General features: G+C 38.0%; 1 protein-coding gene across 1 annotated transcript in view; it reads right to left on the reverse strand.

Moving 5' to 3' along the window:
- LOC134536344 (nephrin-like) overlaps window positions 1-25,194 on the reverse strand; it is a 680,062-nt gene that overhangs the window by 209,704 nt on the left and 445,164 nt on the right. The window contains exon 4 of the mRNA XM_063376096.1: window positions 3,303-3,413. Coding sequence (XP_063232166.1) covers window positions 3,303-3,413 — 111 coding nt within the window. The remainder of the gene's footprint in view (window positions 1-3,302; window positions 3,414-25,194) is intronic.

The raw sequence follows: 25,194 nt of genomic DNA on the forward strand, positions 1-25,194 counted from the left end.
TATCACGTGTGCTGAGTTGCACGCGCCCAATCGTCATCAATTTTTTATTGTAAAAAAACACTTGGGTATATGAATGCCACATTATGACAGGGTTTCAAAGCAATCTCTGAAGAACGTTGGGAGATTAGTTGTTTTGTAAAAACGAATATTTACATTTTTATTTATATCGATGAATTTTGTTTAATAATTAAGATATAATGTTACTGAACAAAAATAGAAATTAAAGATGCAAGATTAAAAAAGTAAATACATTTTACCATTCATTTAGTACTAAATTTCCGTACAAACTGCGGGCTAAAAATATGAACTCATTTAATATAAAACAATATTAAAATATGAACTTACTATATAAGTAATTTTTTATTAACTTGCATTTCGTTATTACATGGTGTATTTGTATGATTTTCGGTGTTATTTCGGTTTTATCGGATTCCTTGCCGTAAATCAGGTTGAAAGTCGGGGTTTAGTAAATTTTTTATTTAGCCTATTTCGCTTTTATCGGTGCCGTTTCTATTTGTTTAAACTTTTTTCATCTTCTAAGTGAATGTTTTGATAGTTGACGTAGCGCACGTGCTGCTCTCTGCTCGTGATGGTGGCAAGCCTGGCTACCATTCCGGCAGCGAATTCTAGCGGTGGGTGAGGAAAGTACAAGTGTGATTCGCGTTCAGAAATTTTGGAACGTAGGCCTACATGAAAAGCGAATGTTAAATTTATCAGGCTCGGCATTATTTTAAATTCTTCTACTTTAAATTTCCGTGTCCGAGTTTCGTATTATTTTTATTTTTAATTTTTTTGCAATATGAACAACACGAAGACACGCGAATTTTGTCGTTGCCGATGTTAGATATTTTACACATCACTGGCGAGTACTCACTTTTTTTTTTTAACGGGGCATCAGCAAAATTAGTTGCGAGATCTCTGAACCAGGGCCAAGGAGACAGGAATAGAGCGTGTGCTATGTGCATGGGCGTAGTACCGGGGGGAGGGAATCCCTGGAATTAAGAAGCCCCTCACCGAAGGGGGGCCCGCTAGCGCTTGCCAAAATCGTGACTGTGAAACAGGGTTGATTAAGGTCAACGTCAAAACTATAGTTTACTGGGAAACTTTTATTTTAAAGTTTTCTGTTCATCTCATGAATACAGGACAACACACGGGCAGTACACAGCATATAAGCACCCTGAACGGTGATATATGTTTTTTTATGTTAAAACCCACACGCAAATAAATACTCCTGAGACGCGCGGCGCTACTCCGCTTGAGTATTTCCGCGCATCCTAACCATTGACGCCCCTGCCGGCTGATTGCCAACACTCGCGCAGACTGGCGGTGTTCCGCGCGCTCCACCGAAACACTTACATAGAGACCGGAAAAAATTCGCGAATTAATTTCGCGACAGGCTAAAATACAAATTAGTTATACCTCAGTGCTGCCTCTGCTATTGGCTCACAACTCACCTGGATGTCTCTGGGCCAGTGAGAAACGCCCGACCAAAGCTTTATCAAATCACAGGCTGCTACGTTGGGACATCTCACAAGACAGCAGCCAATGAGTGGGTGATATTTTACCGAGTGTACGTAGAACTGTGGCGTTCATCCTGGAGGTCATTGAACCCGCGAATTTTTCCTGTCCCTACACTTACAGCGTCTAGTGATTAGTAGGGGCGTGCAGATTTCGCGAAAAGATTTCTAGACTAGATGAAAGTTAAAACACTGTAGCATCGTCTGTTTTTCGTGATTGGGTGAGTTTTTTTTTCAGGTACACATCGACTGTGACAACAACAATCACTGCGGAAGAAAACGCGTCCTGAGTGGCTCGGTCGAATAAGGCAACGACTTCTCTCGCAGACGGCCACCAATCACAAGGAAGAAGCCACAGGTGCGGGTATACCTTGTTGCAGTCTAATATGAATTCAAGATCTTTTCGCGAAAAATACCTGCCCCTAGTAATTACGAGCCGACACACGGCGTGTTCTTTTTCCCTTGTGATCCGCGGGATCGTAACTTGCCACGGTATGATTCAGTGACTTCAAAACGCAAGCAACCTTTGAATATTTAACGAGTGTGTCAAATAAACTATCGTGTCGGTGGAAATAGAAACTATTTTTTTTCACTCATCAATTAAATATATATTAGAATTTATTTCGGGCATTTAAACTATCGGTGGTTTGTTTGATGATTATTTAATTTAAAGATGGAGGTAACTGTTGCAATGCATATGCATTAAACCCCAGATATAAGTACTATCGAAACAGTTCCAAATCTCAAATATTGTTTACGTAGAACTTTATAGTAAAAAAATAATGTCTGGCTCATGAACAGTCTGATCTATGAAGGAAAAAAAAAAATCCCGCTACTAAAATGTCATGTTATTTGATACTTTCTTAGAGTTAAACAACAGCGCCAAGCTTTTATTCGTTTCACCCTAAAAACTGATTCACTCGCGGTATAGAAAGAAAGGGGCTCTTTCACCCCTCTTAGCATCAGTCCTCCGGGGTTTCTTATGTCCTTTTATTTTTTATGTTCTTGATTTGAGGTAATTATAACCACCATCAGGGGGAATTTATTTGATAACCCGGTGCTTATGCAAGCCCCGGGGCTCACATGTGAGTGAGCGACGGATCACGCAGTACATGAGCACAGATTTTGGCAGATCTTACCTGATGGACTGTGCGGCGTCCAACTCCCCAATGAGCGGAATCCAATGAGACAATGACGGATCTTTTTTACAGGGCAGGTGGAGGTACAAGTACCCGGCACCTACCATGGGCCCCGAGGGCAGGAATGATAACGCTTTTCAAACGCGGCATGATACCAATGATAAGAGACCGGAAAAATCCGCGATTTCGATGACCTGTAGGATAGACTCCATGATCCTCTATGCACGCGGGAAAAATTACATCTGCTCATTGGCTACTGACTCGTGTCGCCTATAAAATGGGACGTTTAATCATTCGATACTTCTTTTGTTTAAAGTTTTTCATTGGCCGAGTTTCATTTAGAAAAACTGTGGCCCAATCACTGATGCAGTAAAAAAGGCAAACCATCACGAAATGAATCCGAGAATTTTTCAGGTCTCTACTAATGACTGGTGCGGCTACGCGGAGAGGTTGAGGCGTACATAGGCACAGCTTTGTTACAACCTTTTGGTCGGCATCCTCCACCAGACCTCCCACATGTGCGCCCTTTAAGGGTAGAATTGGGAGTGGATTACAGATCATGTTATTAGTTCCAGAGAGCGAGTGTAAGAGGCACATAGGCCGGGGTCTGGGCCGGGGGGTATTGGTGTTGTGTTGACTCGCTCACCTCCGGACACGATGCAGGTGAGGCGAAGGTCCCCTCCCTCCTCGTAGGGCCCCGCCGTGCCATGCACCTCGCGGCCTTCGCTCGAGAAGATCTTGGGCGTCTGCGGCGGCGCTGCAACACAGTCACAGTCCCTCGTCAGTCTTTCCTGCAGGCGCCTCGTGAATCAACAATCACAATACACGAGAGTGGGTTTTTTACGATGCTGCGCGCTCACCGTGCCAACGAACAGTTCACAACATGGGGAAAAAAAGGGCTACACACAAATAAAAACTATATAGGCCCTACGTGCTTTTAAATCTTATACTTCAGTGATTGATATTAAATACTGGTCCATACATATATAAAAAATAAAAACATTTTTATATTTTGAATATTAGTGATAGAATATGTGTTTGTAAAAGTATATGTAGATTTGATTTGCGTTATAAATTATAAATCACGTTATTATGTAATTATTATTTTACTAAAGGAAATAATTAATTTTATACACGAGTCTGTGTTAGTAATAAATAGGCTACTTAGTATTAAATTATTTTGGTTTTATGAAATTGTAATTTAACAACTGTTTTTAAAATATATCAGTCCAGTCGTTTTATTAATTTATTTTTATAGTTTATTTATTAGCAGTTTTTTTACTACGCCAAGTAAGTAGGTATAACTTCTAATGCGTGTACGTAAGAACTGACATAACTGGGATTAGTCCTCCCCATCTTGCAATTTCAAGTATTTGACACCGCTTGCAATAAAGCATCCGTGCTATTTTTTTTTTGTGAGACATGGCATAAGACTTGGCTTTGGCTACTTGATGAAGATCAACATAAAAGAAAATGCAAGATGGCGAAGCCGAATACGTTTTTAACCTAAACCATATCCATCTAACTAAAACGTCAAAAACATACAAGCTTCGTTTGGGGTTCAAACCCAGAATCCTATACGCACCGACGTTTGTGCTTTAACAAACAACGATACGGAGGTCAAATTGTTAATAGTCTACGTACAAAACAATGAAAAAAAAATGCTAAGATCTTCTTTTGCCAAAAAGAAAATGACGTAATTTTGTAAAAAATTAATTTTTGCTATCAGAAAAAAAGCCACTTCAAAATTATTTACTTGTGACCACGATATAATTCTTAAGGTCTATATCAACAAAATGTAAGTTGTGCCAGAGTGAATAGCTACAAAAACAATGACGTGGCGTCCACAAAAGCGGTTTTCTTTTTCTTTTTAATGTTCTGTGATGATGATATGAGGTAACAAAAGAACATCGCGGCTCGGGAGAATGAAAGGCACGGAAAGAGGCTTACGTAATACCTAAGAAGGGAAGGGGTGAGGATTACGGGAAGGGGGGTATTGGAAGTGGATGGCTGTGCAGAGCGCCGCATAAAAGACCTGGAAGTAAAAAAAAATCTGCACTGTGATCAAGATAAGGGGTGATGGGGACCTAATTTAACTGGCGCATGCAAACATTTGGACTCAGAAACCTGAGCAACATTCAAAACAAATATTGATAAGCGATTACTAGCTAATCTTGAAACTCATGAATCTGTGTTCGTTTTGTCAATTACGTCACGATTTTCAGCTGTCAAAATTCTGAATGGCCACAAGAAACTTTTAAAATATTCTCACTTCAACTTGAGCAGAGTGCAGCAAATTATCGCCGTGTGACAAATGCGATTTTCCAGGGAGAGGGAGGGGGGAGGCGGTAATTGTGATTGCCCCTCCTCAAAACTATTTTTTTTCTAAATTGGAGAGAATATTTATGATAACTGACATGTTTTAATACAGTTTCAAACATTTATCTTCCCACAAATTCTGTATGAAAGAGCTTCAGCATCCAATTTTGACAACGTAGATTTTGTAAATACCCTAAGACTAAGCTGTGACATATTAAATGTAATGTTCTAAAATGCTTACTTCTTTGCGTGACTGACTCTGCTAGAAAGTGTCAGCGGAATCGCCCTTGCACAGCAATCACTTTTCTGTTATTCTACAAAAGATTCCTTTGGAAATAGTTTCTAATACTATAAGAAAAATTTGTACAGTAAAGATCTCAGGCTTTCACGGCCATTGTCTGGAGTAGCTTGGCTTCTGGTTTCTAGCCGCGACGAAGGCGAATATATCACTGACGTTTCGGTCGACGTTTCAGTCGCCATCATTACGGAACAGTTACCTGATGATGGTGACTGCAAGGTACACCGAAACGTCGGTGATATCTTGACTTTCGAACAACCCAGAAGCTAAGCAACTCCAAAGATATTTTATCTTTGTACAACACATGGCTATATTTTTTTTTGGAATATATAAAAAACGTTTTTCGAGATAATACTGAGAATTTCATTAGAAAAATGGAGCACTGACATTTCATTTAAGAATATATTATTTTTAAATCAAGAAAAAGATAATTTAATATTTTAAAAAATTGAAAATTTCGTTTTATTATGCTTTATTAATTACACTGGTAAGCTATTCAGGGGACGGCTTACAATTAACTTTAGTTTTTGGAGGTACTGGGGCAACACAAAGCATAAAAATGCCCGGGCAAGAATCAGAACCCAGTGTTTACTGCGAACACTAATTTTCGTAGCGATGAATTTGCTTTCCCGTCAAAGTGCATACGAACAACACACATGCCTGTAAGTTTGCATTGGTATTTCTGCGCGGCGTGAGTGGTAGCCAGGGACGCCGTCGCGACGATGCTGCTATAACGAAGAGAAGTGGCGTCCCTTTGGGCTGTCCCCAGGAGGTTTGTTGTCGTCTGCGCGTGTGTGTGTGTGTGTATGTGTGTGTGGGGGTGGGGGAAGAAGGTAGGGAGGATGAAGGAGGAGGGAAGGAAATACGGCCGGCGGAGGAGATTAAGGGCCATTTCTCCCGGCCGCCCGCGGAATACTCGAGCGTCGCTGCCGGCCATTTTCCAACAAGACGAAAACCCCCGGCCGTGTCTCTACGCTGCTCATTGGTTGGATGGGTTGGATGGGGGGGTTGGGTTTAAGGAACAGCGCAGGCGAGCCCCGGCGGAATACTAATTATTAAAGTGGGGGTCTCACATGCCACGTTGGTTTTTAATGTGTCTACGTACATCTTAGCCCTCTCGGTATACGACATTTGGTGGGAGTGAATTCCTTGAAAACGGATCGGGAATGGAATGAACGGAAATGTGTCGCAAAGATGGGCGGGCGGATCCACGTGAAACAACCATAAACCCGTATACAATAACTTTCATGAACATTAGGGGACACACCAAACGTATTGGTGTGCCAAATGAAGCTTTATGATAGTGAAACTATCCTGGAATGTAATTTGACAAACTAAAATATTAACCTTAAAGAGTAATATCGAGTTAAAAAACACCTACCTAAGAAAACTAGCATTACAATATGTTATACTACATAGCCTTCTTCAATATGCAAACGGGGCTCAGTAGCCCAGAGGTAAAAGCGCGCTTGTAAATCTCAAGGGACGTGGTTTAAATCTCGTCACTGGCTTTTTTTTTTAAATGACATAAGAATATTATAATATTTTTGTAGTAATTATATACAGACTGATTTTAGTCGTTTAAGCTAAAACAAATATGCATACATATACTTAGAATTGATATACGTGAATGTGTTTTAAAATATTTCAGATTAATATTTTAGTAATGTCATAGAAGTATTACTTTTAGCGTGTGCGGAAACTTTAGGGCATTAACTTTTTAGTGAACTATTAATGAGGACAAGGAAAAAAAATTATCAACATACATAAAACTGAAGGTTAAATAACCTCGTCTTTAAAACAAATGTTAAATATGTGTACCCTTAGTTATACGGCATGCATCCAACCTAAAGTCAATTTTTACCACACTTTTTGTTTAACAAGTCAGGAGTTATGAAAGCAATAGCCTATTCAATTATGTGTTTTAATTCTGGCAAATCATTAGGTAGCGGCGAAACGTAAACACGATCTTTTATAAAGACCCAAATGATAAAAACACATGGTGATGTGTCAGGTGAACGTGGAGGCCAGTGAAAAAGAGCTCTGTGATCTCGACCATTACGACCAATCCAACGGTCAGGGACTTCGACGTTCAACCACTCTCTTACAAATAAATTATAATGGAGAACGCACGTAGAACTGAAATTACAAATTCAGTCTTAGCAAATATTGCAGAACCCAAAACGCTTTCAGGCTCAGGAGTCGCCATTTTGCGAAGGTGGCGCTCCAAGCGAGAAAACAACAAAAGTAGTACCTCGCGCATGCGCTTATCTATTTCAGTTACTCTTAAATTGTGACCTTGAACCAACGCACTGCAAAGCTTACAGTTGATATTATTAAAATTTGTAACTTGGACATTCTTTTAAGGACACATCGTCTTTCAATCGCCGTGAGGTATGAAGCTTAGTCGCCGACCTGGCATCACCAGCGGCCATTAATTTACGGAATGTTTGAAGCGCGCAGTGTCAAAAATACCCGGAACTGGCGGCAACGAAGGCTGGCGAGGCGCCCGGCGAACTTCGCCACGTATTAAACCACCCCGTCGCGTAGCTGCGAAGCGGCTCGTGGGTCCGCCTCGAGGCGTTCCGAGGACGCCGAGGGAGCAGAAACTTCCTGGGACAAGAGCGTTATTCACCGACCGCGACGACGTAGTCACGCCGGGATCGCCCGGAGGAGGGGAGAGAGTCACGTGATCGCGAGGACTACACGCCGTCGTCTCTTTAGTCTCCTCGACCCGACACGACCGTCCCAGCGGCCTCCGGGCGAAGTAGAAAGAGTTAGTAGGAGGAGCAAGTGGGTTCTGGGACACACGGGATGACAACGGGCGGGGGGGGGGGGATGGGGAGAATCGAGAAGGGGGCTTCCTCACCGGTTCAGCACGGAGGGAAAAGCCAGAAATCTTGGTGAGGGGGGAGTGTGGAAACCACCAAATGCCCCCCTTCCCCCTTTCTCAACCCCTAACCCAGGATCGATGCCACCTTCTCCGATCCACCTCCCTTTGCCCAGAGACCGATCCGACCTCCTCCCTACATGGCTGCATCTCACCATAAATCTACATCTCGACTGCTTCCCCGGTTCTGCGGTCACATGACCGCCGCCGCTGAGCTGCGTTGATGGACGAGCGCTCCTACAAGGCGACAAGCCGCTAGGGAGGAAGAGCAGAATTCGTTGTTTATGGCCTCCGCACCGACTGACGAGTCCTCTGCGTGAATCTCATTTCGCCGGCCCCTTCTCATACCACTTGGAGGAATGATTGACAGCTTAGGGCTTTTTCCATTTCCTTCTTTCTTTTACAAACTACGAAAAAAAAAAAGTATATATAAATCAGATTCGCAAAAAGCACAAAATTGCAGAATTCATAATATGCAATTTTAATGAATGAAAAATATTTCATCATCACCTAAATGAGTTACAAAACATTAATTTTCTATCAGAAAATAAACTACCTGTGTATTTCGGATTTATAGGTGGCACAAATAATTGTGGCATCTAGGCATGCTTCTCAATTGCACAACAATAAATTAAAAATTAACTTCAGAAAATTAGGTTTTTGAAATTAATGACCTGTTTGTGTACAGAACCCAAATAAATTTAGGCATTTGAGATATTTATGACACAAAATAAATTAAGGTAACTTAGTGCCTTTATTATGCTGTATTAATTTTTAAGTATATGACTTTTCAAAATAAATTATATATCTATTCTTGATAAGACTTATTTTATCACTGAAGATTATCCATTATTCTAGTTGAACTTCAAAATGCTAAGGCCTTCAAAATTTATAAGTTTAAAATAAAACTATATTTTCCAGGAGAAATAAACTTTCATTGATTTCCACAAACCATTGACTATATTTAAAAAGATATGACTTTTCCAAACAAAATAATAATTATTGAAATTTGTTAACACAATATCAAAAGCAACAAAATTATTTATAAACTTAGTGTTACATAGTGCACAGCTTGGATAATGGAAAAATTAACTACATTGTTTTTTTTAACTTTCTTAAAATTTCATAATTTTTAATTTGGCATGCTTTTACCATAATTGTTATACTGAAACAGACAAAGTAAGTCCACAAAAACTAAACCAAATATAATGAAATATTATGTTGTTTTATGGTACAATTCTTTATATATTTATAATAAAATAACTCAGGAAATTTAATTGACCTTTTTATTATTTTAAAATATTAATATAAGATATAAACTTTCACAAAAGCATTAAATTTGTGTTTTAATAGAATCAACATTCATGCAACAAAAAAATTATCTGAAATTTCCACAATTTTTAATAATTTAACTAAAAAATTATGATTAAGAATATTGTGTTAACAGGAAAGTAAAATAATTATCTCTACACTATGGCATTTTGAGTAGAAACATGATACGAGTTGTTTGTCGTGAGTTTAGTGAAGTTTCTTACTAGGAACACTTTAAAGTATGCTAGCATTGCTAACTTAACTGTTAATGGAAAAATGTGGGCTTTTCGGAACATCTCGCTAAAGTTCCATGTTGTGTTTGCTTTGTGGCCCATACACTTAACTTTCAGTTTTGTAAAAAAAAAAAAAAAAAAAATTAATGCCATTTACTTTAAGGGATCGTCCATTAATCACGTGAGGCTCGAAAGGGGGGGGGGGGGGGGGGGTCGGGAAAAAACACGAAATATCACAAGGGGGGAGGGGGTGTAGAGAGATATCATGTGTATTTATTTTTTCGCGCGATTTCTACTAAACCGAAAAGCGACGCGTGACCTTGACTCGCCGTAGCCAGGCAACAATATCCCTGCCTGCCGCAACGTGAACCACCCAGCTCGACTTGCCAGTCGCCAGTAAGACTGTGATTTTGGCGCCGAATACATGCGTAAATCACATATTGGCCTTTCCTTTATTATTTTTATGCCAGTGACAATAAACCTGCAACCTTAATGTGTGTCTGGACATTTTTATCACTGTGCTTAATTTTCCAGAATTAAATTAGATTATACCTATATTTAAAGATAATATTGTGAAATTTTTAAGAATATTTTGTACCAAAAAAATACATGTGATTTATTTACGGGGGGGGGGGGGGGGTATTCTGAAACCTCACCACAAATCACTAGGGGGGAGGGGGATTAAACATTTGCTAAAAAAAACATCACGTGATTATTGGACGACCCCTAAGCTAATGCAATTATGTGTCCATTTTTATTCTTTGCTTTACAAGACTTCCCAGCCAACATTTCTGAACTAGATGGTTGCCTTTTCAGTAAGAATGGGCCTTCTCATAAAAATTCCTGAGAAATAAAAATCTTGGTTGAAAAAAAATATAAAATAATTAAGTTGAAACAGACCAAAATTTAGTTGTTCGATATTGACAATAGCCACCCATATCTATTAAGTAAATTTTAAGAAGTTTTTCCAGTAAATGCAGCAATGAAAACATGTTCTATAAAGTTATGGTCAATCTTAAGGATGAGCTAATATACACCACTGATCTTTGCACCTTCTGCGTAGTTATACAGAAAATTATTCATATTGATTTCCTAGATTTCTCATCACACACAAAATTAACTTTGGCATTTTGGAGTGAAAAGCAAGTTGGTTTTCCCAACTTTATTATTTTCACTTTAAATCAAATTTTATCGAGAACCTCCTAACTTGTTTGTGGAAAGGCAAAGTTAATGAATTCGCGGGGTCTCTGATTTTCGACGCTGTCCTTATATTTTCTCTGTGGTTTCCCACTGCCTGTGCTTATAATTAGTTGTGAAACTAGGAAGAACAGCTCCACAACATTTGTAACTCCCTGATAACTTCATCAGCCTCGTGCGCTACCTCTCTCAGCCTTAATTATGTAAAAAGGACAGAAGTCTCACTGACCACATTTACATCATAAAATGGGCGAGATTTATCTCCAAGGCCTTGTTTAAGAGAGACTTGCCATGGTTGAAACAAGTTGTATTCGAAATGTCGAAGTTATTATCAGAGAAATTATAAATAGTAGGAATATAATTGGGAAAAATCAGTTTAGAAAAATAAAATCTGAACACATAAGAACTCTAATCATCAGCATTTTATTACTTGAAGAATTCAATAGAAGCCATTCCTTAATTATCCAGGCCAATTGGGACGAGTTTACTTCTGCATCGAATGTCTGTTATTGGTTCCGAAAGTAGAAATGCAACTATAAAAAAAACCTAAACCGAGCATTGCCTTGAATTTGTAACGCGTTATTGTTTGGTGGGCGCATTAAATTTGCCTAGGGGTTACCTGCCTTCCCACAAAATGAAGCTGAATATTGGCATCCCAGTTTTGCTGATGCATACATAGCCTTATGCACCGAGATTGTGCAATCAGTGAGACTTTAAACACAGTAGTGACGTTCCTTATATTATTATGTGTTTACCCAGGGAATGCCAGGTACTTCAGCTGGTAAGTAATAAAGCTTTTGACTAAATATCATAAATAATTTTTCATTATAAAACAAAAAAAAATATTTTAAACAGTCTAAAACATATTCTTCTCTTTAACTTTTAACAGTTTTTCTTACAGTATACAGTATACAGAATATACTTACAGAATATAAATTAAATAGCCTATATATTATTTCAAACAATCAACAACATTATTCTTCTATTAAACTTATATGCCAATATTAAACATTTGTTTACTTTTAATGTTATAAATATAGCCTAAAATATCTTTTAAAAAACAAAAAAAAATTATTCAAATGTACAAAAAAAATTTTTTTTTCAAACTATTGGCTTAATTCTAATCAGTTCGGAATTTCCTAAAATAATATGCAAACGGCGATAATTATGCGGTGGCGTCACCAATAGTACCGGCAGGTGATGCTAGGGCAAGCATCAGTTCGGCCAAAATTCGTTACAACCCAGGATTTGAAAAATGAATATTTGCATTCGAATTCGTAAATATCAGTGACAGAGTTTCACTTTCGCATTCGCGAATGCCTAAAAGGTCATACATTATGTCACTAATCAACATTAAAAAAATTAATTTGATCTAATCGCATACCACCTGGCTGGAAGCTAAATGGAGCAACAAAAATTGGTCCCTAGACACAGTCATTTCGTGTAGAAGGGCGTGTAGTTCATATTGGTAACAAAAAATCATGGGAATTTAGCAGTTTTCTAGGAATAGGACCTCCTCAGACTAGCACTGGGTGTGTATGAGTCATCTATAGATATGTCAAGTCACCTCAGTTTGATAGGTAATCATATGTGTCACCTTAGTTTGATAGGTAGTCATATGTGTCACCTTAGTTTGATAGGTAGTCATATGTGTCACCTTAGTTTGATAAGGAGTCATATTTAAGACACCTTATTTTAACTAAAATTCAAATAATAGGTAAGTCATGATAGGTACATCGAGCTCCTCAACTCGAATCTGGCGCAGAGTCACGCTGTGCTGTCGGAGACCACGCTTTGCACAGCCCTGGTCAGGGAGGACGCAGGCGGCTGGTGGGCCCACAGACTTCTGGAGGGATGGCGATTACCCAGGGGCACATGGTCCGGCCCCCATCGATGACTTGTCAGTGATGCCGTGGTTGCGGGGAGGGGGGAAATTGACTGAATCGAGGAGGCGACAGGGCACCTGCTGCCGTTACTCCGGCGACTGTTTACGGCTCAGGAGCTCTCCTCTCGATTAGCGATGAGCTGATCTCCTTCGAGGGAGTTGTTTTGTCTCCTATGGAACCTTCGCAGAATTGTTATTTAAATGGATTACCTCGTGCTCGTGGGATAATTAGGACGACCAGTTTTTTTTTCTTTCTTGGGTCCTTTATGTAACTGAGGATTCAGAGGCCAGTATGTAAGAGAGAGCGGAAAGCAATTATGTTTTGGCGATGGTCTAGATGGAAATACGCATGAATGCAAAATTCTTTGTACAGTGCGTTGTTGTACTCTTACAAGGAAAGTCCTTGGAAACTCAGTTGCCAGCGATATCACAATTTTACAAAGCTTTGCCTTACAGTTTTACAAGTGATATCATTGGCAACTGTGTTTCCAAGGATTTTTCTCGTAGAACTTTTAACATTTTTACAGTGTAGCATTGTATGGATAAATGGATGAATTAGGTCTTAAGGGCCTTGCCTACCTAGGCATACATAACTGTGGGCAGAAATCTGTGAAGATATAAGATAGATGTCTGTTTACAAAAAAGCATTTACGAATGTGCTGGAGGCTGCTGAGTAGTTTTATTTTCGTATTTCGTTTTAAACTGCATTTTAAGAAGAATGAAAATGGCTAAACACATGATTTCAGAATAATATTTGGTCATAAAACACCTGCTACAGTTTTTTGAAAGAACATAAGGGACTTGCATTACATTATTATATTCCATTCTCCGGCATATTTTATGGTTACTGCATCAAATCTCTTTGTTGCCTTTTGCATGTCGAGAGGTCTGTGCGCCAGTCTCCACAGCCTTGCGCTTGGTGGCGACACCTCCCTAGAAATACCAGCGAGCATCGCACTTGTTATCCTGCATAACTAACACAAATACACCCTTCATTAGACGTGCCTCTTAATGTCCAGTTGACATCAGGGAAATAAGAGACAATGACAGATTATTATATGAGTACAGAGCATTAATGGGATGCATATTCAAGGCAGAGGAATGGAAGAATCCCGAGATAACCTACCTGCTAGACAACCTACAGCAACATCCATCATAAATCCCACTTACAAAATAGAAACAGATTTTCCTTGCGCCCCCCCCCCCCTTTTTTCCCTCATTTCTTTCAATGGAACAGTGCTTTTTTAAACACCTTGAGGGAATAAAATCATAATACTTTCACGCCCGGCTGCATCCGTATCCATAACAGAAGCCGCACCCACACTAGCCTTTTCTATTACACCATTTGTTCTTCATGATGAGCCAAGGCCTTTGGGAGCCAACGGCCTGAAGACCCAGTAACACTGACCAACACCCCCCCCCCTTTTTCACGGCCTAAAATGTAAAGTTTCAGAAACATCTGCTATTGCCTGCAGATAGGGCTTTTCCACCTCACCATAAACCTCTTTCCAACATCTGGGGATGTCGAGGGACGAGGACACTCACACACACGAGCTCACTCTGGTTAACACCCTTGGTACCACGAGAAGGTAGTGGGACCCCTAGGAGCAAATATACTTTTATGTTCACATACATACACCCTTTCCTTGAACCTGTTCGATTCTGCCTTGGAAACATCGGGTGTCCGGATCACTCCAAAGCCAAGCAAGGGCGCAACTATATAAAAACTGTATATATCACACACCAGAGAGTGCCCTTTGTGGTACCGTCATATACACCCTGGGGAGGGTAGGACAGTCTTTGTCAGTAGCCCTATATGGTGAGGTAAGTGGGATATGCCACTTCAGAGCGGTCCAGAGGTGTTGGGGAAGAGCTATGTCGAGAGGTTGAGGGAACTTCTCGCAGAATTGGCACCACCACAACCACCACAACCCATTCAGCAACTAACAGGAACTGGCTAAGCCACTCCAGCGAGCACTGAGGGCAAATATCCGAACCTAACCCACCTCTGGGACTCCTCAGAAAACTAAGAAGGGGCAGGGCAGCCCAGAGAGAGAGAGAGAGGGAGGTATACAGATGAAAGAGAGGGATCGAGTGGCTATCGTGAAGAATTAAACAGGCCCAGCCTGCCTCGTCCACGTACGGGAGGGAGGGTTTTATTTACATAAATCGCTGCGCGGTAAATCAATACGCGCGGAAGTGCGCACACACGGCTTGCTCGCGCAGTTTCGGTCCGAGAGTGTGTTTCTGGTTCAAAGTGTTTGCCTTCCCTTTGCGCACGCGTCTTCGTCGTGCGGAGGCTGTGAATTTTTAACCAATCATACTATTGGATTCATGGGTCAAGAATGAATGAAAACTTTTTCACGCAAGCTGCGCAGTAGAACATTTTCAGACCCAAAACTGAACCAATTATTTTGCATGAACGAAATGAAAAAAAAAAATTGTTTCAATATCAACGCAGTAGTGCGTTATTTTGGTTACAAATTCGGTAGTTTATTGATGTGTTTTTTTTTATATTTTCTGCGTCAAATAACGACGCTACATGTAATAATTAAAGGACACATACTTCTGTTATTTGAAAACAAAACCACAGTGACTTGTTTATGTTAAGCTGAAACTGACAGTTCTGTCGACAAAACGCAGGACAGTGTTTGCTTGGGTGCACCAAAAAAAAGTCATTTAATCAGTTCATGGTGGAAATTCGAATGTACCAGGTAAACATTATATAATATTTTATTTCCAAACAAGTATTCTGTCTATCTGCTATAAAAGTTTTTTCAAACAACAGAATCAAACTTAAATTAGTGAAAAAAATTTTTTGGCATAGGCCATTGCTAGTTTTTGCACTGTATGTCTTTAAGAAAACCCAATGAATTCGCTCTCTCTGTATTTGTGTATTTATCATCCTTTTGTCTGTTCTTTAGGTTTCCTCAAAAACATACAGTGCAATATAGCAATGGCGTTTGTCGAGAGTAAAATTTTAAATTAATATTCGCTTTTGAAAGAATAATTCAATGAACGAAACTTAAAATAGTCAATTCTATGTGTTGGAATAAGTATTCGTAAGTTGATCAGATTCATATTCCGATTATTTATTCATATATACGACAGTACTAAAGTTACATAAATGTTAATATGTGCGTCCAGCTGTACAACGCTCTTCCACGCACACATTTGTATATACTTTACAAATATAATTAATATGCTTTACTTAAACGAAAAAAAAATTTTTTGGGAAAAAATCTAAAAAAAACATAGAATAAATATATACAGCAGAGAAGTATTTAACATAACAACAATTATATGTAATTCCGACATACCAAATATAAAACAGAACATTTTTTTTTCACTGGTTAATTGTGAATCATTCTTTATGTGATAATTCGAAGGAAAAAAAAAAGGAAAAGGAAAAAAAAATATTTGTTTCCTTAAAGAATACTATCTGTGATGAGAAAACAAACATAGAGATGAGCCCTGAGTGTAAAAAATAAATACAATACGCACAATTTTAATAGCAACAGTAGTACAATACAACACAAACTATTTTGTATAATTCTCTGGGGACATCATCGATTCGGTACTATATTTTATTCGATAATTGAATCGACGCTTTTTGAAGTATATTTGCTACATTTTTCCCTTGGTCGGGAGAGAGGGTCTTTCTTAAGAGTGTCTCGGGAGCCGACAAAGAAGCGACGCACGCGCTCCTAGCGGACAAGACGAGGACGAACTTAAGGACGCGCGCAGCGGGCGCCAGACGACTCCCGTCTTGAATAATGAACTCGGCCGGCGCGGCGCGTGATTGCGATGGTGGCGCCACTGGCGGATGTGCGGCGCAGGTTACCCCCCCCCCCCCTCTTCTCTGTCTCTGCAGTTATTATTAAACCGTAATGCCTGCAGTTCAGCGCGGGGTATCATCTCATCCCGCACTCTACCTATTCCTTTCCCCTCATCCCTCCCTTCGTTGAACCCGCCCGGCCAATTCTTCTCCTACCGCTGGAGAATGGTTTTCCTAGCAAGGGGGGGGGGGGGATGGGGTAAGGGAGTGGAAGGCTAATGCGACAGACTGTTTTATTCATGGTCGCGCGTCGGGCCGGGATATCCACCACGCATGCCACGATAATGAACCTAGATGGAGCTCCTCTTGTGATCCGGGAATAAATGAAAACGGAGATCCCGACTCCAGGGATGTTTTCGTACACTTGTCTATATTCGCGTCCGTAGACATATATTTATATATGTATTTTTTTAAAATTGTATTGTACGCAGTCTACTGGAGTTCATATCAGTCTATCTCTTCAGCATCGAGGCCGTTGGAGACGATTAATAATGAAGCGAAGAGAATGGAGCATTGCCGATTTGCTTGGGTGAGGGAAACTAGAATATCCTGAGAAAACCCACCGTCTTGCAGAGAAGTCCGTTAAGTTCGGCATATGTATTTAAAAATATATATATTTTTAATTTTACTTTGTAAACTTTTTTTACGATTTAATATATTTGCATAACTAAAAAACAATGAATGGCTAAATAAACGTATTTATTAACGTTCAAAATAGGTCCCGTAAACGTATACCTATAAAGCGAAGACAGTTTTTTGGGTTGTGCCACCTCACAATTTAAAAAAAAAACATTATATAGATATAATAGTTCCACCTTATGCCATCAGAATTAATTTGAAGTAGATTTTAAAAAATATAAAAATAAACTTTCTAGTTAACGTCTAAGCCCCATATACCGGACCGACGCTGTTAAATCATCAGGCCGAACTGCGAACAATAATTCGCTCATTTTCAAATGTAAGTTTATTTACGTTGTCTTGGATCAGTGTAAAGTGATCCAATTATAAACCCGTATAAATGTTTACGAATTAATAGTCTAATGTTTGTCACGATTTAATAAATAAATATTTTTTTCTCAGAATCTACCTACTCCACCAACAAGACTGCAAAGTTATAAAAAAAATGGAATCATGGTCACCACGTGAGTTAGAAATATAACTTTGCTATAGCTTTTTTAATGCTGTTTTTAACTAAATATTTCTTTGAATGTTTTTTTTTACAATATTTCGTATATGCCGGAGCGACAGTCTACCACTACGGCGGTGAAACATGTTCATGAAGAGTGCGTATTAAAATTTAAAAAGGGTGAGTGTATTTTTATTGAACTAACCTTCGTAAGAACATTTTAATGGCCTAGTTTTGTATTTTACTGTGTCGTAGTTGACAAGAAACGAGTTAAAAGCGATCACTTTTAATGTTTTAAATGTCAATACTTTGCTTATTTTCTGTCCAAGTACTCATTAAGAGTCATTTTCAAAATATCTAAGTGGAAAATATTCCATCTCTCGTAAATAATATTACTTACATTACATATTAAATAATATAAGTTGGGCCTCTAAGTTTATCTATGTGAATTGTCATGGCGACGATTGCACTGCAGTCTAGTTGGCACAAAATTCGAAGGAGTTGGGGTTTCGCCAAAAAGGAAAGTCAATCATACGGTTCCCTGACGAAAAAATGTTGGAACCGCTGCCCTATATGACCGCAGTCCGCAGACTGAGTCAAATCCGTGTAGGGTGCAGAGCGCGCCCGCCTCTTCGATAATGACAGGCGCAAAATAAAACTCAAAGTTCCTCCAACCGAAGCGGTGAATACAGGTTTCCACAACTTATGTACATAACAACGACTTTTGAAAGGGACGCATACCCTTAAAAAAAAAAGAATGAAAAGAAAGGGAAGCTTGGAAGTCATCCGCCGTGTCACACGATCATCCCCAGGCCGACCCCTGCCATCCGGGAGGACAATCCCTAGTCCTGGAACCCCCCACGCGGGCTTTTCCTCTTTCCGGCCCCTAAGCCCCCCGCGTGTGTGGGGGCGTGCTGCCTCCCCGCACCCCTCCCCCCCCCAGGGGCCGAGAGACGGTCTCCGGGGACACGGTCTGCTGAGCGGCGGCCGAGAGTGCTCTCCGGGCCGGCCAACTGCGGCGAACGAAAAATAAAAAAAAATACCCGGGCGAATGTCCTGGTGAATGTTTGACGGTGGCGCGGTTGGGAAGGTTGGGAAGCCTTCTTTTCACAGACGAGAGAGCCAAAACCCGAAGTTACCCGAAGTTCATGCTCGCTTTTTTTTTTTTTTTTTTTCGTTCTCTCTCATTGTCTAACCCGGTGTGGCATTAAATTTGGCGGTCGATTAGGATAGGTTAGCTACATTGTAATTACTTTAAAACATTGTGGATATTTGTTTATATTAGGTAAGTATAGCTACATTAAAAATACTGTAAATTCATTTTATGGTTGCTTAGCAAATAACTTTTTAATATGAAGTTATCCAGGGCTAGGAAACCGTTTACTTGATTTCACAGTATCTTTAAAGTAGCTATCCTAACCAAATCAACCGTCCACAATATTTTAAAGTATTTACAATGTAGCTAACCTAAATAATTGACCATAAGTATCCTTTTATCAACATCGCCATATTCATTTACAATGAACAAAAAAATATCCCGAAGATGCACGATCGGGGGTTTGATTCTCTCGTCTGTGAAAAGGATTCCCAGTGGGGTTCAAGCTGGCTCTGGGAAGGACGCAGTATTGCACGATGGCGGAGAATTTAACGCCACTGAAAACGAGTACTGATATATATGTGTGTGTGTGTGTGTGTGTGTGTGTGTATGTGCATATATGTGTAAATACGTAAATAATTATGTTTGTGTATCCATATATGTGTAGCTATATATGCAGGATTATCCGCAAGGAACAAGTAAATGGCAGTCTCGATGAGAGTGGAAATTTTGCGGAACCTTTTAATTCGCTCGAAACTACTCCGCGGTACGGACTTGGTTGTCCTATAGTTTCTTGTCATGCCGGAAGTTGTAATTAAGCCGACATGAGTACAACATTTTTATGAGCATTCCTACCACATTAAAATTTTGATGGTGCTCCTGGTCGACTCATTACTATATAATTATGTAGTTGGAATTATCATGTTTTTGCAGAAAAAATAAGCAGAATGAACCAATAACAATAAATACTAGCACACAATTAAAAGGGTGATAAACAAAAATATATTAGTTACGAATACGTACACGAAATCAAACTTTAATACCTTTTTTAAGTTGATAGTATTTATCAATTTAAAAAAGTAATCTTGGTTTAGATTTTCACATGAAAAAAGAACATATTAATTAATTTTATGAATATCGTTAGTGTCTGCAAATATCGGAATTGTCGAATTCACTTTTTGGGAGCGTACAACCCGAATACAATACGAAATATTTTACGAGAAAAGAAATGCTAAGGCTCTTACCACTGTGGCCGAGATTTCATAGAAATAACTGCCTCTTTTATTAGAGCTCTTCCATTTAAAGTTGGCTATTCTGTTGTAAACTACACAGGCTTTTAAAGCGGTTATGACTGCGTGCATGTGGTTAACGCGCGTGTGTTTGCCATAAAAAACTTTGCAACGGGGCGGAGCCCACCCAAACTTTGCTCATATCTGCCTCTTTATCCCACCGCGTACCACATTATTTTTTATTTTTCATATTCTCCCAAGGCCCTTTCTTATGTCATTTTCTTTTGTCATTTTCTGTAAACAGTATTTTTTAACAGTTTATCGACTGACACATAAACAAAAAGAAATTGCGTAACGTAAATGCATAAAACTGCTACAGTGTAAATCAAAAGCTGTCGCGTATCTTTCGCTATAACTTCAGTTTTGATCTATCCATACAAACTTCTGGGATGACAGGGTATAAAAACATCTGCACAAAATTTCATATCACGTTAGAGCCTGATATTTATTCTACAATATACAATCTGGATTCACGCGGGCAACTACAACTGTCACCATTTTGACAACAGTCAACAAATTTTAACATAAAACTATGCCCAAAGCTAGGGAAAAATATTTCTACTGATATCTATGGCAATATGTTTTGAAAAAAGGGTGATGGTTTTTAGTCCCACTGAATGGAAGCTAATTTCATTCGAAAAGGAAGTGAAGTTTGTCAAACACTGTTGAACTTTCAGATATTTAACTGGCTCAAATTCTATAAAATAAAAAAGTATGAACTTTTATAATATTATGGAAATTATGACACATTAAAAAAGGCTACGAATGAATAATAAAAATAGAGAATAAAAAGAACATAATCAGTTAAACAATGGACCACCTATTACATTGGTACATTGGTGTACCTTTAAATTTTTAATAAAAAGTCATTATTAGGTATTGTATAACTAAAACATTTTACTGTTACAAATTTAAAAAACCAAAAAATATTAATGAAGTTCATCTAAAAAACCCAATCATCTTACCCCAATCTCAATTTGTATTAAATTATGTTAGTAAACGACATTTTATTCTATGAAGTGCACATCTTTGAAAACACATAACGAGTAAAGCTTGAACTAGCGGTTCTTATTTTTGGACATAATCAAACTGAACTTTATCTTATAACTAAATGTGTTTGAATAACTGGTTAGTCCTCTAATAAAAACCATGGAAACGAAAATTCCGAGAGTTCCTCAGACTCTAGACGTGGGCGGAAAAAAAAAATGGAAAAGTTTTAATTGAAGAGTGAAGAAATTGCAAGCTGCCACGCAACAAAGTTCTGGTAATTTACCTACAAATTTCGTTAAATGGCTGCGGCTCTGAAGTCGCTCCCTCGAGAGACGCTCGACCGGAAAGTTGCGTAGAGCGGCGTCAGTATTTAAAGGGAAGTATGTAATTGGATGATCACTTGAATTATCTCAGGAATTTAAATACCATCACAGATGATTCTCGAGTAAGTATTTTCTTTAAGGAATTCAACAGCTTGGGGTTATGACGATGTAATATTCTTTCTGAAACTTTTTGCCAGTAGCTAAGTCGTTCATATTTAAACCGTAGTGCACCGTCTCAACGTACAGTTAGGTTACAAAAAAAAAATTAACACTGAAAATAATTTATGGATATGTATTTTAGTCTTCGTTATAAGATAAATTGGACAACTGATTTGAATTTACGTAGTGAATATCATATGAAGCCAAAGTTGGTTAATCGAGACAGGAAATTTTTAATTTTATTGTGACTTAGTCTGAAATTTTTTTGAAGAAACATAACTGTTAACGTCCTGTGAACTTTTACTGCATGATAATATATTCCGGGGAAGATTACGTCATTTTAACGTATGCCTAGTTACATATCTGTTATTTTTAATCAACCCTTAATTTATAGGAAAATACTCTTTTTGTAAATATGTAGACCGTTTATAAAATTTAACGAACACATCATAGCCAAAATAAGCAATTTAGTACTTTGAAATACTTAAAAATTTCAACTGAATATCTTGCTGCGTATTATAAAATGAGTGCTGTACAGGTAACGTTTTTAATTTGTCTGTGATGAAGTTGTCATGAACGGTGACTAGCTTTTTAGGCAGGATCTTGTTTACGTCGTGACGTAGCAATTTCTGGTCACAAACGTGAGGGAAGTTCCCAATCATCTTTTCCCCTCCCCTAAAGATGGGTGATTTGAGATTACGAAAACGGTGATATAACTCGTTACAGGCAAACGCAGTCTTTGATAACTTCATCAACAGCAGAGTCAATGCCGCTAACTACCTATTGACACGTTCTAAGCATTCCTCTTGATAAGAGCCACCTGTCAAAATATTTCTCAACAATGTAAGAGGACGGAAAGTTCAAACAAACATAAATTTAGTTCTTGGAAGCGTAACTGGCTTAACACGTTTTCAGAGATACGACATATTAATAACAATTATTTTCAATATATAATTGTGTATAAAGTTGGTCTATGTGCGCAAGCAAAGAATTTAAACTCGTCGTTTTTGAGGTTAAGCTGTAAACAACACGTGCCAAGCGATAGAGATTCGTTCAGCCCTCTCTTTCGGATGTATCGTCAATCCATCGAACTGGGGAATCTAAATGCTACACAGCCCATTAATGCTGGCAGTTTGCAGTTTAACAGCGTCCCATTACGTGACTCGAGAGACTGCTGATTCTATTTGACCTAATTTCCATCCGTCGAACTCTCGGTTACTCTCGGAGAAATAAACATCTCTAACATTTTGGAAGGCGGATTAAGTTACAAGCCCTGAACAGGTACAACTGCCATATAATTTATTAGTAAAATATTTACAAAGCCTTTAACAAACACATTTTATGTCGCTCAAATCTAAAGCCATATGTGCTGATGAAATGAGTGTAATATGAAATAAATTATTTGGATGTAACCCAAAATAAAAGTCATTTCAATCAGTTTTAATTTTAAATATAAAAGTTAATATTGTTATTACAAAAATTGACTGATTGAAAAAAGCTATTTAAAGGTTTTAAGTTTATATTTAAACTATAAAGTAACGGGCAGATTCGCTCACACAATTTCTGAGTATTGCTGACATCTTACCATTAAAAAAAAAATGTGATTAATCATAAATATTTTTACTGAATAAATATACAAAATAAATTGTCAGATGCATAAAATATTTATTTCGTAACATTACTGTTTAAGAATGATATTTTTAGAGTAGTTATGCGTGGGCCCCTTTTTTTTAGTATAGATTAAGTTTCTGACTATGAAATTATATTTCAGAGTGATCGAAAATATATTTTACATTGATGAAATCACACTTATCTACTTTTAATTTCATGAGGTAGACAGTTAAAAAAAGTTCTTAAACTTGCAACCAATAATACCTAAAGTTTATGTCATTGTTTACACTTAAAACTTGAATTTACTGCTTTTAAAGATTTAAGAGTTATTAAATAATTTCAACTTATTATAAATACCTGACATTATTTAAGGATATTTTATACAATCACGTGGTTATTTGAATATAAAATACAGATATTAAAATTATTATACACCATATTAGTTGACTCTTAAGTTACTAAGTATTACTTAAACCAAATCCCCAAATTTTTTACCCCTTATCGCTTTTCCCACTGGGATGCCAATGTAAAAATTAAAAACTGTTTAAATATGGCAATATCTATTAACAAAACTATACAATTTTCTTTCTTTTAAGCGCAGATGTGAACTCCAAAACAATTATAAAAAACTTATATTAACAATGAATTAAAATTAATTTGCTAAAAATGATTAATATATTCAAATATTATTTTTTATTTTTTAAATAATATTAATCCTTGTTACAATTTAAGAGTATGTATTTTGGAATATGTTGAATAAGAGTAAGTATGTTAATGAATGCTTATTAAACATTCCAAATTACCTAATTAAATTTTATTTGATCAGAATATATAATTTTTTTGTCAAAAAACTATGTCAAAAATTGCAGTAGGCCTATATATTCAGCATGATGTAAGAAAAAGTTGGTAGATGTTTTATGAATGTAAATAATATCACATAACTTATATCTCGCTTGATTAGTTTCAGAGATACGACTTTTTTAATAAAATTAATCAACTACATTTTCACCCCTTTTACGTAAAAACATTTATTAATAAATAATTTTTACCTCATTTTTTTTTTACCTTCATCTTATTTACTTGGATATAACTGTCAACAGAAGTGAAAACTTAACATGTCTACGTCAAATGTACGCAAGAAAATGATTTTGGTATTATATCACTGGCATGTCGGTGACGCGAACCCTTAAGTTTTTTTGCCCCTACCAGTAATAACTTTAAAACTAGAAGAAACGAAGTATTTTTTATTGAAAGAATAAAAAAATTACTAACTTAGATCAACAAATAATCAACATTATCTCTAATAAATAAATAACCTGACCAGTGGCGTAGCGTGCCATCTCGGCGCCTGGGGCGGGAGACCCATTTTGCCGCCCCCATTCTATAGGTGCTTAGTTAAAATTAAATCTCACATGCAATTAGGTACCTTTTATTGAAGTTAAAATAGGATGAGCGGTTTTACAAGCGGATTCTACGGGCCTTATGAGCAGCGAAGTCAGAAATAACTTTGTCAAAATCAATATTAGCAGCCAATTCTTGTTCAATCGACAATATAGCCAAGTTTATAGTCTAGCGGGGCTCATAGTAGATCTGAGGTAATTTTTTATTAGCTTCAACTTCGAAAAACTTCTCTCACAACTTGCAACACTAATCGCCAAAGTCAAATAAATACGAATCAAGATGACTATATTTGGAACCGAAATTCCGAGATTCAGTTTTTGAATGAACTGGAGGAGCTCCAGTGGTCCTTTACCACTTATATCTTCCTCTGATTCAGAACAGGCAACAACAACAAACTGCTGAAGACGCTTCCGCTCCATCTGAAACTCGTCCTTGTCGATGTCTTCTAATACATGGGAAAGATCACACTCGAACTTGCTGTCCAAAAGTTTCGCTGGCATCAAAAATCCGAACTTGTCCGATATTTCTTGAATTTGCTGGAATCGAGTCGTCATTTCTTGAATGATCTTGTC

The sequence above is a fragment of the Bacillus rossius genome, chromosome 10, assembly GCF_032445375.1.
Source record: "Bacillus rossius redtenbacheri isolate Brsri chromosome 10, Brsri_v3, whole genome shotgun sequence".
NCBI lineage: Eukaryota > Metazoa > Arthropoda > Insecta > Phasmatodea > Bacillidae > Bacillus > Bacillus rossius.